The sequence below is a fragment of the Phoca vitulina genome, unplaced genomic scaffold (assembly GCF_004348235.1).
Source record: "Phoca vitulina isolate PV1807 unplaced genomic scaffold, GSC_HSeal_1.0 scaffold66, whole genome shotgun sequence".
In the NCBI taxonomy this organism is placed as follows: Eukaryota; Metazoa; Chordata; class Mammalia; order Carnivora; family Phocidae; genus Phoca; species Phoca vitulina.
In genome coordinates, this window is record NW_022589769.1 from 6,558,464 (window position 1) to 6,575,274 (window position 16,811).

General features: G+C 46.6%; 1 protein-coding gene across 3 annotated transcripts in view; it reads right to left on the reverse strand.

The window, feature by feature from the left end:
• Positions 1–221: 221 nt before the first annotated feature.
• PARN (poly(A)-specific ribonuclease) overlaps positions 222–16,811 on the reverse strand; it is a 160,911-nt gene continuing 144,321 nt past the window's right edge. For 2 of the 3 annotated variants that reach the window (XM_032392143.1, XM_032392144.1), the window contains exons 23-24: positions 11,683–11,876; positions 223–1,195 (exon numbers count right to left, since the gene is read on the reverse strand). In XM_032392143.1, the coding sequence (XP_032248034.1) occupies positions 1,143–1,195; positions 11,683–11,876 (247 nt within the window). In that variant the 3' untranslated portion in view covers positions 223–1,142. Of the gene's footprint in view, positions 1,196–11,682; positions 11,877–16,811 lie in introns of all 3 variants that reach the window. The other variant, XM_032392145.1, reaches the window with a different exon arrangement.

Consider the following 16,811-nt stretch of genomic DNA (forward strand, 5'->3'; position numbering starts at 1 on the left):
AGGTATAGGGGTCAGAGGTTAAAAAAAGAAGAAGAAAGAAAAATCCATAAACACCAGGCTTCGTGACTTACCAGAGCTTTTCAGGGGTGATCTTTCGAGAGAAACATATCTATGTAAAGATCAAATACGTCATTCACTTACAAAAAAAGAAAAAGGAAAAAAACCCCAGAATCCTATGAAAATTCCTTTAATTTTCATCTTTCGGAAATACATGTTTCATTTTTTATTGATCTATGATACAAAAAAATGTTCAATATCTAACAATGATCTCTATGAAACGGATCTCCTGAAAGCAGATCCGTGAAATTCTGTGGCTGTTGGGATCGGTGTCAACAGAAAAAGGGCTGGTACACGTCCTTTGTGGTTGCACGTGCCACCTCACCCCCAGACACACACTCAGACAGGCAGGCAGAGACACGGGGCAGGGGGCACAGTACTACGTGTAAAAACAGAAGATAACTTTTCGTACTCGTACAGTCCGCCGTGAGAAACTCACATCTTGGGGGAAAAGGGCTCTAAGTCAATACGGCCCCAAGGCCAAGGCAGAGGTGAGGGAAGCTCCTTCACGGGTGGACAGCGGGCGACCGTTTCCTTCTGGAAACACAGGATTGAGCGCTCCGTATTTTCAGGCAGCCGCAGTGGGAAGCGGACAGATGCGAGCGGGCTCTCCAAGCCATCGGGAGACGAGCCGCGGACCGCGGAGGCCCCCAAATCCGAAGAGAACCCCTCGGAGCAGGAGAGATTTCAACCCAAACTCACGATCACGGCGCCCGAAAACGTCGGCGGTTTGCTGGGCTCACAGCCCATGTTCCCCACCAGGTGGATTCTGAAACACGCGAAAATTCACGACAGGAAGGGCTGCGCGCAAGCGACAAGTGATCAGCTGGTTAAAGTGTGCACGTTCACGACAGTCTACAACTGTGCTGAGCGGCAGCAGTTTACATTGAAAGGGAAGAAAAGAGACTCAGCCACAAAAATAAAAACTGGGTGGTAGTGGTGGTTTCTCCCCCCCAGGACACACACTTGGTTTCCAACCCCTCCCACACCACATTTTATTAAATTAAATACAGTATGGCTTCCGAATGTGCCGGCTGCTTCCGCCTCAGCCACAGCACCAGCGACGTGTCTCCCTCAGGCCTCGGTTACCACGTGTCGGGCACCTCGAAGAGCTTGGCAGGGCTGTCGGGGATGCCTCCTGGGGGCGGGGGGGGGGGGGGGACAAAACAAAACGCGGTGAACAAGGAGAGGACAGCACCCGGGGGACTGAGCGACCAGCGCACCCACCGCAGACAGGGCCGGGCTGGGCAGAGCACGTCCACAGACGGGCCCTGTCCACGGGCAGCAGGGCCCAGCAGAGAGGGGCGACCCCACCGAAACACCCCACGGAGGATCAGTGACCTGCCTCCCTGCTTGGATGCCTCTGTTTACTTCACAGGGGTTAAAATGTGGATGCGTGCATCTCTCTCTCGGGGGGCACACACTGTGTCCTTTGCTAGCCACCACACTAGGCACTCCCTTCAGTTTTTTTTTTTTTTTTTTTTATTTAAGAAAGCTCTACGCCCAGCATGGGGCTTGAACTCATGACCCCAAGATCAAGAGTCACATGCTCCACTGATTGAGCCAGCCAGGTGTCCCTCAGTTCATTTAATCTTCATAAAAGCCCAGCGCGGTGTGGGGCGCCTGAGGGGGGGGGGGGTACGGTCAGTTACGCATCTGACTCTTGTTCTCAGCTCAGGGCGTGATCTCAGGGTCGGGAGATCGAGCCCCACATTCGGCTCCACGCTCAGCACAGAGTCTGCCTCCGAGTCTCTCTCCCTTTCCCCGCCCCTCCCACTTGTGCTCGCTCGCTCTCTCTCTCAAATTCATAAACTAATTAAAAGAAAGAACCCAGCATAGTGGTATCAAGATGCAAGAACAGGCTCAGGGTGGCCAGGTAAGGTGACCCATCTCACACAGCCAGCACGTGGCTGAGGTGGAACTAGATCCTTCCACAGATCCAGAGCCCTGTCGCGTCCCACGACACCAGGTTTCTCTGTGCTGGGAGCTCTGTACCAGCACCCAGAAGAGAAACCCAACAGGCTGGTGGCTTTTTTAGAGAAGCTGACCAGTGGGGGTTCAGAGACACCCCCCCCCACTCCCCCCAAAGGGGCCCAAGTAGAAGCACGCAGCCGTTTCAGAGTTCAGCAACACTGGCTAAGCGTTGATGGGCCTCTTCGGATACAAACAGTTTCGCCCGGAAGCTGGAAGCCCTTCTCTGCTTCACGCCACTCTCTGTAACGGCCGCGGCAACAGTCGGGTCGGGGCCTGGACCAGCCGTGTCCGGAGCCGAGTGAAGGGGAACTAAGTCAGGGAAGAGCGCGGCCACGATGGAAAGCGTGACCGACCAGGCGCTCCTGCATTGGTGGTGGCGTGCATGACTCAAGCAGGGCTGGCAGGGAAAACCGGCAGCTAACCCCAGCTGCTAACACTCCAAGATTCCAAAAGGGGAGAGGGCGCGGCCGCTGCCTAAAATGGTAACTTTTAAAACCGGAGGAGGTGCAAGGTCCTGCAAAGTAGGAAATCACTCAGCTCGGAGTGGCCACCTCAACGGCAGGAATGTCTAAAGATAACTAGGTCTGAATACACGAAATAACACGGGATTTCAGCCAACACGAGAATTCCCCCACTGGTGATCATTTACTGAGATGAAGTCCAGACGGAGAGGATGAGAAGACTGGGAGAGGGATACTTGGGAGGCTTCTGCCCGGGTCTCATCGCTGTGTTGGCACTCCCAGCAGACTGTAAGGCCACTCCTGAGAAGTGAAGACGGACAGGAGATGCTCCCCGTGACAGACGCCCAGGATCCAGTTAGGTTATAAAGGACAACACACACACACACACACACTCCCCAGAGCAAGGAAATGCTGCAGCTGGGCCGTGAAGAGACATCACTAGCCTGACCTTCTCAATCACACACATTCATACAATACCCGATTGTAGGGAGGAAAAGAAACATCCAGAAGGGCATTTTTATAATACACATATCAGAGAAACATCACAGCAGCCAATAAGCCACTTTATAGGTTTTTTTTTTTAAGATTTTACTTTTAATTATTTGAGAGAAAGAGAGCATGAGTGGAGGGGGGTAGGCGCAGAGGGAGAGGGAGAAGCAGGTTCCCCGCTGAGCAGGGAGCCCGACGCGGGGCTCGATCCCAGGACCCCGGGATCACGACTTGAGCCAAAGCCTGAGCCACCCAGATGCCCCGCCAATTAGCCATTTTAAAGGTAAAAGCCACATGCCGAGTGTGGGGAACTGAAATAAATTCGAACTCGCCGTGAGGGAAATCAAACAAACAAGAAGGCTAACCGGCTGAAAGCAACTACGCTGCCATACTTCTGACAGCACCTGCTGCCGGCTGGATGGGCCGTGTGTGGCTGTGGCGGCAGGCCAGCAGACACACAGGAAGTGACTCGGTGAAGAGCTGGTGAGAAATAGTGGAATAAGCAAAAGCTTTGCCCGAGCAAGCCTGGCCGGGCCGTCTGACGGGCTGTATGGCTCTAAACAACGCTCCCTGGCTCATCTAGCCGCTGGACTGAATACTACTTTCTGCCGCACACGCCCGCCGTGGTACAGCCGAGTTCCTGGCACACAGCAAGTTCTCCATGTACGTCCCCATATGAGGAAGGTGGCCCTACACTGAACATGGTTGTTCCCCAGGAAGCCGACAGCCCGCAGTCAAGAGGACCCTAGTTTTCACTGCCTAGAATGTGCAGCTGCTGAGCAGCAATGATGTGTCCAGAGGAACCAGAACTTCAGGAACCATCTAAAGGGGACTTAGACCAGAGGGGGCTGGAGGTCACTGCTGGTGTTCTTTCTAGCACTTTCTGGAAAGGGAATGCTGTAGACCGAAGGATCAGTCTCAAAGCTAGGGGATAAGGAGCTAAGTCCGTGTTCCAGGGAGCTCATTTTCACAGCTCTGTTTTACCTGAGCACAAAGAATTATTCTGGAACAATTTCTTATTAAACAAATATTTCAGGATGTCCGCTTCCTGTTAGGATGGATCTCAACGCATACGTTGCACCATATGCGAAAATTAACTCAAAATGGACTGTACAGGGACGCCTAGGTAGTTCAGCTGGTTGGGTGTCTGCCTTCGGCTCAGGTCATGACCCCAGGGTCCTGGGATTGAGTCCCACATTGGGCTCCCTGCTCGGCGGGGAGCCTGCTTCTCCCTCTCTTCCCTGCTTGTGCTCTCTCTCGCTATCTCTGTCTCTCTCTCTCAAATAAATAAAATCTTAAAAAAAAAAATGGACTGTACATCTAAATGTAAAACCTAAAACCACAAAACTTCTAGAAAAAAACACAGGAGAGGGGCGCTGGGTGGCTCAAGTGCTTAAGCATCTGCCTTCGGCTCAGGTCATGATCCCGGGGTCCTGGGATCGAGCCCCGCATCAGGCTCCCTGCTCGGCGGGAAGCCTGCTTCTCCCTCTCCCACTCCCCCTGCTTGTGTTCCCTCTCTCACTGTCTCTCTCTCTGTCAAATAAATAAAATCTAAAAAAAAAAAAGGAAACACAGGAGAAAATCTTTGTAAATCTGGAGTCAAGCAAAGATTGCTTAGATGTGACACCAAAGGCATAATCCAAGAAAAAAAATGATAAATTGGATTTCAGTAAAATTTTAAACTTCTACTATTTGAAAGTTACTATTAAGAAAATGAAAAGAGGGGCGCCTGGGTGGCTCAGTCGTTAAGCGTCTGCCTTCGGCTCAGGTCATGATCCCAGGGTCCTGGGATCGAGCCCCACATCGGGCTCCCTGCTCCGCAGGAAGCCTGCTTCTCCCTCTCCCACTCCCCCTGCTTGTGTTCCCTCTTTCGCTGTCTCCCTCTCTCTCTCTTTCAAAATAAATAAATAAAATCTTTAAAAAAAAAAAAAAAAAGCAGAATCTGGAAGAATGTGCAAAACACCCAAAAGGACTTGTATTCAGAATATACAAAGAACTCTCAACACTCGAGGAGAAGAAAACAAACAACCCAATGAAAAAAATGGGCAAAAGATTTGAAAAGACATTCTTTTTTTTTTTTTAAAGATTTTTTATTTATTTATTTGAGAGAGAGAATGAGAGAGAGAGAGAGAGAGAGCACAAGAGGAGGGGAGCAGGAGAGGGAGAAGCAGACTCCCCACTGAGCAGGGAGCCCGACGCGGGACTCGATCCCGGGACTCCAGGATCATGACCTGAGCTGAAGGCAGTTGCTTAACCAACTGAGCCACCCAGGTGCCCCTTGAAAAGACATTCTGCCGAAGAAGAGATCTGGATGGGAAATAATCACACAAAGGATGCTCAGCGTCCTTAGTCCTTAGGGAAATTCAAGTTAAAGCCATCCGAGGCACTACGAACAGGCCCGCTGGAATGGCTACCAAGGACCGGACCAGTACCGGTGAAGGCGCAGAACCACTGGAAGCCTCGCTGGCCGACGCCAGGAACGCACAATGGCACAGCCACTCTGGAAAATGCTGTGCCAGGTTCTTAAAGGGTGAAACATGCACTTACCATATGACCCAGCAATTCCACTCTTAGGTATTTACCCCAAAGAAACGAAAACTTAGTTCCTATAAAAACCTGTTGGCGAATGTTTACAGCAGCTTGATTTTTAGTTGCTAAAAAGTAGTAACAACCTGGGGCGCCTGGGTGGCTCAGTCGTTAAGCGTCTGCCTTCGGCTCAGGTCACGATCCCAGAGTCCTGGGATCAAGTCCCACATCGGGCTCCCTGCTCCGCGGGAAGCCCGCTTCTCCCTCTGCCGCTCCCTGCCACTCTGCCTGCTTGTGATTCCTCTCTCTCTCTCTGTGTCAAATAAATAAATAAAATCTTTAAAAAAAAAAAAAAAGTAGTAACAACCTAAATGCCAACTGGCAAAATGGAAAAACAGCAATACATCCATAAGACAGAATACTACTCAGCAATAAGAAGGAATGAACCACTGGTATGTGCAATAGCAAAATGAATCTCAAACGTATTAAGAAAGAAGCACATCACTGGTTGCCAGGTTCTAGGGGTGGGAGGAGGGATGGGACATGAGGGAATCTTCTGGAATGATACAACTATTCTTTCTCTTCCTCTTTTTTTACAGATTATTTATTTATTTATTTTTAGGGGAAGGGCAGAGAGAGGGGGAGAGAAAATCTCAAGCAGACTCCCTGCTGAGTGCAGAGCCCGGTGGGGGGCTAGATCCCAGGACCCTGAGATCATGACCTGAGCTGAAATCAAGAGTCAGATGCTTAACCGACTGAGTCACCCAGATGCCCCTACAACTATTCTCTCTCTTGACCACAATGTGGTTATATGGCTGTACACACATTTGTAAAAACTCATCGAATTGTACACCTAAAAGCGAAGACTTGTTGTACATAAACTGTATCTTAATAAAGCTGACCCTGCAAAAGATATTAGGAACGTTGTTTGAAAATCCAACAAAATTTTAATATAAAATATTATGCTGATAGTACAAATTTGACCAGGATTTTTTGTTTAATGGGGAAAGAACAGGATACCAAATTGTCTATGAAGTATGATGCCAACTGTGTATAAAAATGACAGGCAGAGTCTACGGCCATACCACCCTGAACGCACCCGATCTCGTCTGATCTCGGAAAATGACAGGCAGAGTAAAAACACTTGTTAACAGAGAGGCAACCACAGGGTTTAATTTTCTTCTGTTTTTCTTCATTTTATAGAGTTTCATAGTGAGCATGTTATCTTTATTAACAAAACAACAAAAGAAATTAAAAAGTGGTCAACACAAAAGGTGACCGTTTGGGCTTCTTTACCTTTCTTCTCTCCAGAGCCGAAAGGGAGAGATTCTGTGAGGGAAGACATTTCTGCCCTCAGGTGAATCCAGAACAGAATCTCAAACACTGGAAATCTGCCATCGTTATCATTTTCTAGAGTGGAATCCTGGAGAGAGTAAGATCCTGTGGGGTGCTATACAAACGTATTTAACTGGGAGATGCTCCAGAGGGCCTGGTGAAGGGGCGGTTTCCTACATCAAGAAGGCAGAGCTTCCCTGGGTGGAAGGCAGCCGGCGGGGAGAGGGACTGGGCAGCGGACGGCCCACCGCACAGCACAGGGGCCACGCTGAGGCTGTCAGCCACATTTTAATTAAAGAATTAAAAAGCTCCTTGGCTGCCCTTCCCTAGCCTAGATAGTCAGCAACTGCAGCCTGCTGCTCAGATCCTAAATTTTCACACTGTAACCTTAAGGATGCAAGCTTGAAAAGTTCAACAGATTACTCGAGACTCCAATGATACTCCTGGTTCCTGGCAAACATTTAAAGGTCTACTGTGCTGTGTTTTAAATGTGAGGAGGAAAAAGACTTGCAGCAGCCTCTCTATGACATGACACACACAATCACCAGAAAGGGTCAGCGTCTCGGGCACTCTTCCGTGAACACTAACAGGGCCTGATAGAACCTCTGGCTGCTGGACTGTCCATAATATTTTGAGAGTGGTCAATCTGGTCAGCAACAGGACACCGGAACACAATCCACTCATCAGCAAGAACAAGTGTGCTGTGGAAATCGGTCCATTAAACACTGTCTGGGGACCACTTTCTTTAGATACTTTAGTCCAGCCTAAAATGCACGCAGAGCTCTGTTTCTTTACGTACCAGCTGAGAATGTACCTTGAATTCCCCCGAGGAAAAGTAAATAGCACTACCAATCTACACTAATCCTAATAAATATAAAAGGAAGGGACTTACGTTATATGTCTGTAGCCTGAACACAGGACAGAAACAACACTGAGGAGAAAAATATTTGCCAAGTACATAATACGTACACAGTAAGCTCCAAAAGAGAACGGTTGCTTGGCTCACATGACTTCATCACAAGAAAGTCCAAGTTGCCAATTGTTGTTGCTCTTGACCAGCTGCCAGAAATGCTCATCTTTGTAGAGTCCTTTGCTTCTTCTAAAGTTTGGATAAATTTCACATACTGCAGAGTGATCCAACGTGTGAACTCTGGGTCAGACGGCCCTCCCCAGGGCCCCCAAGACCAGCTATATTTGACTTTGCAAGTCTGAATTCTTTGAGCCTGTTTCCTCTCTAGAAATCGGAAATAACTGGTATCTATACTTTACTGGCTTTTTATAAGGAACAGACAGTAAAGGATGTTCCTGGCACAATGCCTGCTACATGATATAAACTCAATAAACAGTCATTTCTTTTGCAATTTAAGTCATTTTGTTAGCTGGGAAGCGGTCTAGCACTCTTAGTGCATCTTCGACATTAAAATGTATAACTAAGACAGATGACACTGTTTTGTGTGGGATTTACTGAGCACCAACTGTCCCAGGACTGCTACAATACACAATATTCTGTGGTCCTACTTTTTGCTACTTCCTCCTTAGAAAACAGAAATCTCCCTCAAAGGTGAAACAGTGTCTTTTGTACTTTTCATGCCTTCGCTGACAGCGCTGGGCACCCCACACACCTTGGTGAATCACCTGCGGCCCTGTCAAGATATTCTTGCCAGGAGGAGAGCTCAGACAGGATGCCCTAGAACCTGTCTCTGCAGGTCAGACTTTCCCACGCCCTACCAAAGCGTCCCATCTGGTTGCTGCCAACACCCCAACCAGGTCTTCACGGCTCCTGGTACTCTTCTGAGCCCTTGAGCGCTTAATACAGACCCTTCACAGGGTCAGACCTTTGTATTCTCACTCACTATAGGACCTTATGAAAGGCACTGAGCAATCGAAACTGGTCAACTCCACAGGCTCAGAGCCTGGTTATCTCAACCGACATCCTGCTGAGAATATGAGCGCTAAATGCTTACAACAACACAGCGAAGAAGAACCCATGAAACTTCCAGCTTCATGATGCTGGAAGGCCTCACCTGGTGAATGGTGCTCCCGAAGCCCAATTATCTCAAGTTCTCTGATTCAATTAAAAGCTGTCAAGATGTTTCTTTCTCTTTTAGCGGGACTGACAAAGAAGTACAAAATCTATCATTTTTTCTTTTTTAGCTCAAATCTTGAGGCAGTGACAGCTTTACTGTCAATGGGAGGAAAATAAAAACCTATTTTAATGACGGTATTATACATTCAAAACCCCAAATAACTCACAGAAAGTTTTCACTTAGAATGATGAAAGTTATAAAAAGAGCTAATCTATTCAGGCAGTCTATTATTAGGTATTTTAATGTTAATACCTGTAAGATTATGCTGAGATAGAGGGGAGAAAAAACACCTGTCATCTTGCCCCTGAGAACTAACAGATAAGCTGAAAAATTCAGAAGAGACTGAGATAGGAAGGAAAGGAATACAAGAGGGGACCCCGCCCCTCACCACGCTAGCCGTGATCTCTAAAAGTCATCCGACTTTCAGTATGAACATTCGCTGAGCAGATACAATGCGGCAGTCATAAGAAGGTATCACAGGTGAAGATTAAGGGTGTTACAAAATAAAACATTCTCAGGGCGCCTGGGTGGCTCAGTCATTAAGCGTCTGCCTTCGGCTCAGGTCATGAACCCAGGGTCCTGGGATCAAGCCCTGCATCGGGCTCCCTGCTCCGCAGGAAGCCTGCTTCTCCCTCTCCCACTCCCCCTGCTTGTGTTCCCTCTCTCGCTGTGTCTCTCTCTGTCAAATACATAAATAAAATCTTTTATAAATAAATAAATAAATAAATAAATAAATAAAGCCTTCTCTCCAATGCTCAATTTAGGGAACGGAAGGGAAGCAAGTCAAGGAGAACAGCGGGGTTCAAGGAGGCAGCTGAAAGAAACAATCCGGGCTTCAAACAGGAAGTTTAAGTTTTCAGTTAAAGTTAAGCCTCAGCATAACGTATAAAAACATATGCAACATTTTTGCTGCTTCTTTGATTTCATTAGTATCAATGAGATTCAGAAAACTCCCTGCCGTCAGATCAGGCCACGTGTAAAAGGAAGAATTAATCTGAAACACGGTGAATTCTTAGCTTGGGTATGAATCAAGTTCCATGGTTTTCCTACACCTTCCTTTGATTTGACTGCTGGTTCTGCTCACCGGGAGACCATCAGGATGTGAGACAGGCACACTCGGGGCTGGGTCAGCGGCCCTCCTATCCCACGCAGACAGGGAGTGGCATAACCATGCGGGGAGAGCACAGGCTCTCTTGTAAAGGACAAACTGAAGGACTCCGTGACCTTGGGCAGGTCCCATTACCCTTCAGGCCTCCAATCTCTTAACTGTGAAATGGACCTTGAGGACCACCTCAGAACTTTAAAGGAAAGAACTCCCACCAAGCATGAGATGCCGCACTGGGCCCTGAGCAAGCAGCAGTCAGCGAGGGCTGTAACTCTTGTCACCGTGACAGCCGTGGGACCCAGCAGGTGACGGCCGGATCTCCCGAGCAGGGAACTGGCCTGGCTGACCAGTGAGCTCCTCCCTCGTGTCGCAGTCCAGCATTGTAGAGGGTCTGCACACGGAGGGCTGCGCTCGTTCACAGACCCCCCACGGCATCCGGGTGACGGAGAGAACATGGGATTTGGCTTCGGGCAAGAAGGGAATTAAATCAGGAGAGAAAAGGCTCCTACTACAGCACCTCGCACATACTAGGCTGTTAGGTTCTGGTTTCCTTTGCTCCTTATGTAATTCTTATTTTTTTTTTTTTTTAAGATTTTTTATTTATTTGACAGAGAGAGACACAGCGAGAGAAGGGAACACAAGCAGGGGGAGTGGGAGAGGGAGAAGCAGGCTTCCTGCGCGGAGCTCGATCCCAGGACCCTGGGACCATGACCTGAGCCGAAGGCAGACACTTATTGTCTGAGCCACCCAGGCACCCCCCTTATGTAATTCTGCGTATGAGAGAAATCCAGGCTGCCTGGCGTTTTGCTGGGAACGGTGAAAACTCTGCCACTGAAAATAACATGTGTAGGAGGAGGCCTCTGTGCAAATTTAAATGCACATTTAAGATACTGAGGCTACTTACACACATCAGCAAAACCTCTAAACCATAGAGGAGAGAGAGAGGGGATTACCAAAATGGAGTAACCATCTTTAACTGAGAAGGCCCCTGCCAAGCCTTCCTCTATCAAGAGACAGGGCTTTTTAGGGATTCCTCAAATTAAATGGATCCTAAAAAGCATCTGGTCCCGTGGAAAACTACAGAATTCCCCCTCATCTGCGGGGGACATAGTCCAAAGCACCCAGTGCGTGCCTGAAACTTCGGTAGTACCAAACCCTATAGACTCCATGTTATTTCCTGTACATCCACAGCTGTGATAAAGTTTAATTTATAAATGAGGCACAGTAAGAGACTAACAAGAGCTAATAACAAATGAGAACAATGATAGCAACGGACTGTAATAAAAGTCATGTGAATGGGTTTCTCTCTCTTAAAAAATCTTACTGTCCTGGACTCACCCTTCTTCTTTTATGATGTGAGAGGATAAAATGCCCCCCTGACGAGATGAAGTGAGGTGAGTGACATAAGCATGGTGACCTAGCATTAGGCTACCACTGACCTTCTGATCGTATGTATGTCAGAAGGATCCTCTGCTTCGGGGCCGAGGTTGACTATGAGAAACTGTGGATGGCGGGGGGGGGGGGGGGGCAATTGTACCTGGGCTTTGCCACCAACCGAAGCCCTGCTATCACTTCTCCCCCCAACTATGAGCTTCTAAAGCATTAAAGAGTACACAACTCCAGAACTCTACTAAGATCTTATACAAACCTGCTGGTGAAAGGTCCTTCTTCATTCTTTTTAATTTCTTGGCCTTTTTCCTTCCCTCGGAGAGGGGTTCTGCACAGGACTCCGTCTGTTCGAGCTCAGGGTCAGAAATATCCCCCGATATTCTGGCCTCCAAGTCAGCTTCTGCTGGGCTAGGACTCAGGTTTCTCTTTCCCGCCGCACTGGTCACTGTAAGACTGAAACACAAACAGTGGAACGACATGAAAGGTTTGAGATTAACAGGAACACCAGCCTATAAAATGTCTTAATACTCTTAAGTCTGTTACCACTTAACTAGCAGCCAGCAACACGGAGAGCTGCCACCTGTACATGAAAGTCAAAGACCTCATATAGGAACTGAAGTCTAAAGGTTTCCCTGTGATGACAAGCTTATTCAGAGGCAAGTTCTACATTATGCTTGTGTATAGACACATACGAATCTAAGCTGTTCTTAGTGCTTCGAAGAACGAATTTTTTTTTTTAAAGATTTTATTTATTTGAGAGAGAGAGAGTGTGAGAGAGAGCATGAGCGGGCGGGGAGGGGCAGAGGGAGAAGTAGACACCCCGCTGAGCAGGGAGCCTGACAATGTGGGGCTCGATCCCAGGACCCCGGGATCAGGACCCGAGACACAGGCAGACACTTAACTGGCTGAGCAACCCAGGTGCCCCCTGAAGAACAAAATTTTGAAGAAAATTCCTGGTTTCTGTTTTCGGAGAGCTACCACAGCAGAAGAGCAGAACGGAATAGTAGAGCTGCTACAATAAAAAAATAGTCTTGGTGGCACTAAATTGGAAGACAGCACTGTTACCTTCACGACTGCCTGATGGATACACAGCACAATAGAAGAATTCCTGAGCGTGTCAGCTATCACGTGGCTCATCATCTGAATACACTTACAGGGCATGTCCCACCTTCACAGAATTCTCTTCTATTCCAAAACAGTGACTTGTCAAATTTATAATTAAACCTGGCTTCACTTTTAAAGCTTTATAGGATGTGACATGTTGAATTAAATCAAATTACATGTCCTGATTTTTCCTTGAGAAAATATGTTCCCTGAAATATAACTTGATAAAAACAGAGACCGTACGGCCACTGTGAGTCCTGTCTCCTCTAAATGGGTCTTATAAATAGATTTTTTATTATAGCCCCCAAGTTATGAGAAACATTTAAAAATCAAGTCATTCCACTCAAGGGAGGCCATTCAAGTACAGAGAGGGGGCGGAAGGGGAGAGAAAGAGAGTGAATGCGCACATACCCCTATTTAAGCCTCTTCTAAGGAAGCGAATACTTAAAATGTTACATATAAAAAAACTCCGGCTACCCAGTTATCCCAGTTCCTCCATGTGAGTCCTGCACTCACATCTTCTCTGTACTTTATACTTGTTCACTCATGTGAAGAAGGAGAAGAACAAACTGTTTTCCGTGGTGGTTCTTAGCAGCCATAGGAGGCAAAACACACGGGCTCTTACGACTGGCTGACCTTCCACCTGTCCTCTTCTTCACGTGCATCATACGCACTTCTCTGAAACATCTCTTTTATTGAGGGGATATAAGGAAAAGGGGGGATACCAGTGGTAATATTTGGGGGGTACTAAAGATTCATGCTCAAGTTTACTGTTTAAAAACTGATAATACCTTTAAAAAGTTTTCTTTTTAAAAGTATTTTATTTATTGCGGGGGGGGACAAAGGGGGAGAGAGAGAGAGAGAATCTCAAGCAGACGCAGGGCTCCATCTCACGACCCTGAGATCATGACTGGAGCTGAAATCAAGAGTTGGACACTTAACCAACTGAGCCACCCAGGCACCCCACCTTTAAACAGTTTCCTTAAAGACAAAAATAATTTTGGCTGGTTTCTGAAAATTGGGAAAATTCAAAAAGTGTAGGAAAATAATAAGGACCCACTCTTACACCACAAAAGGGGAACAGGCCTAAAAATTCCTCTGTGTTGTAAATCCTGGAACCTGGTAGCCTCTGAGATATAAATGTTTAATAAAAACTCAGTTGCGACTTCGAGAAAGACAAAGTCCAGAAATAGACACAACTGCATATAGAAATCTAGTGTACGGTAAAGATCGTATCTCAAATTACTGGGGCAAAGATGAACTTTTAAGAAACAGTGTTGGGACAACTGGAAAAGGATAAATTAGACCCATTCCTCACTTGGTACAAAAGCATAAACACCAAACGGGTCAGATATCTACATGTAAAAAATGAAACTCTACAGTACTACAATAAAACATGGGTGAATTCCTCCAAAATCTGGGTGCACAAAAAGGCTTTCTCACTATGACTTGCAATCCAGACGCAATAAAAAATTTACAAATTTGATCTCATAAAAATTTTTTGTATGGCAATCAGTAAGATGAGCAAAGTCAAAAGACAAACGAGAAACCAAGAAAAAATATCTGTAGCATAAATCACAGATAAAAGGTTAATATCACAGATAAAAGGTTCATGTCCCTGATATGCAAATAACTCTCAAACCAAAGAGAGTCATGGCAAAGCCATGAACTCACTCTCATGGAGGGGAATGTGGCGATATCTAACGAAACTACGTATTCATTTACTCTTGGAACCGGCAATCACAGTTCTCGGAACTTTGAAGACATACCTCCAGCAATGCAAAAATACATTTGCACAGGTGATTCCTTGTAGCTTTCTCTGTAATTACAAAATAATGCCAAGCCAAAATACTGCCTAAATGTCTAAACACTGGAAATTGGTTAAATGAACTGTGGTACATACAATCAGTGAAGTACTGAGCAGTTATAAGAAAGAATGAAAATCTCAAAGAACGGAGAGGGAATGATTTCTAGTTACAAAAAAAAAGATGAAAAAAAGCAAAGTGCAAAAGACCCATTTATAAACCCAGTATTCCCAATCTTCGGTAGGGTTCAGGGAAGAACTCAAATCCTGAGCTCTTTAGGAGGTTTGCTTCTGTTGTTGAATGAGTGAAGCAATTCTGAAAATACTTAGATGCCTTATAGTACTGAGCAAACTAGTGAGTACACTGATGTTGTTGGAAGCCAGACACACGAATATTAGAGTGGGGAAAGACAAGGAAGAACCCTGTGGAGATGAAATGAAACTGGAAACAGGGCTTAGGCTCATGATCTTAAAAATAAGTATGGGTATACATGTGCATATTTATGCATCTACATGCATATGCATGTGTGTTCCCTCATGTATGGGGGATGTATGTGTGTTTATCCATGCGCTATCCACTGAAAGGGCCTAGGAGCAAAGAAACCCCAGTAGCAGTGAACACATCTGGTGTCGACATCTTAATTTCTAATACCGTACACCCTAAAAAAAAAAAAACAGGGCTTCTCAAAGAACTGGCTGATTCCAGGGCTGGGGTAAAGGAGGCACAAAATGAGCCTGGAACATCTTGCAATACGAGAAAGCAGGAAAGTGCTGAAGATTACGAGGAGGTGTGTTGCAAGGACAGAGGCCCAGCTGGGGAGGGCTCTCACTGGCCAGGTATCTGAGCACCAAACAAGAGGCAGTAACAGATTCTACACTACTGAAGAAAGAGGAATCCATGGGTTTACATAAGACATGACACAGAGGGAGGGAGGGAGGAAGGGAGAACAGAGAGCTCTCACAGCTGAGTACTAACTAGCAATTGGTAACGGGGAAGAGAAATGGAACTGGCAGATGATTCCTTTGCCATCCTCACATGAAGGATGGTTGAGGCAAACAGCCTCAGCAGCTGCTCCACCTGGGGAGATGTTCTGCTGGAGAGGAGGATATCTGCACCGTCTGAAAGTGTCTCCCCACACACTGGTACCTGCATCATGTGCACGGTATTGCGGTCAGGCCTGAAATGTCACCATGAAAAACATCAGACAAACCCAAATGGAAAATATCTTACTGAAAAAGAGTGGTCAGGGGAGGGGCTGGGGTTCCTCAACAATGTCACTGTCCTAAGAGACTAAAGAGATACGAAAACTAGATGCAACACATTATCACAGACTGGGCCTTATAATGGAGGGGGGAAAATGATACAGATAATACTAGATCAAATACTAACAGAGGGATACGACCAGTAAAGCATCCTATCAATGTTAAATTACTGAGGCTGGTAACTGTACTGCAGGTGTATAAGGAAATACCCTTACTTAGTGGACTTAGGGAAAAAGGACCATGATGTATTTAACTTCCTTTCAGATGGTTCAGAAAAAAATAAGTAAGTTGGGGGGCAGGGAGAGAAAAAGGGAGTGGGGCGCCTGGGTGGCTCAGTTGGTTGAGCGCCTGACTCTTGGTTTCAACTCGGGTCATGATCTCAGGGTCCTGATATGGAGCTCTGAACCTGGGTGCTCAGCAGGGAGTCTGTTTGAGATTCTCTCTCTCCCTCTCCCTCTGCCCTTCTGCCCCCACCTCCCTCTCTAAAAAAAGAGAAAGGAAGGAAGGAAGGAAGGAAGGAAGGAAGGAAGGAAGGAAGGAAGGAAGGAAGGAAGGAAAGAAAAGAAAAGAAAGAAAGAAAGAAAGAGAGAGAAAGAAAGAAAAAGAAAGGAGGGAGGGAGGGAGCAGGGAAGGGAAGGGAAGGGAAGGGAAGAAAGGAAAGGAAAGGAAGGAAGGAAGGAAAGAAGGAAAAGAAAAGAAAAGAAAAGAAAAGAAAAGAAAAGAAAAGGAAAAGAAAAGGAAAAGAAAAGAAAGAAAGAGAGAGAGAAAGAAAGAAAAAGAAAGGAGGGAGGGAGGGAGCGGGGAAGGGAAGGGAAGGGAAGGGAAGAAAGGAAAGGAAAGGAAGGAAGGAAGGAAAGAAGGAAGGAAGGAAGGAAAGGGAAGGGGAGGGAAGAGAAAGGAAGGAAGGAAGGAAGGAAGGAAGGAAGGGAAAGAAAGAAGAAAAAAGAGAAAAAAAGGAAAAGAGAGGGAGGAGCATATACAGTGTGTGTGTGCACACAGATGGGGGCAGGCAGGAAGAGAGCACGTGCACAAAAGCAAAAAATAAATGGAGCAAAGTGTTAACAACAGACTGCATTTTCATAAATTTTTCCAATTAATTTACAACACATTTCCTGGTTCCTAGTCTGTAGTTTCTGCTCTCAAGTAAGAATCCTTTGCTTCCTAGGAAGGTCTGTTGTTTATGGGACATCCTGCCTGCGAAAGCCCTCAGACAGTGT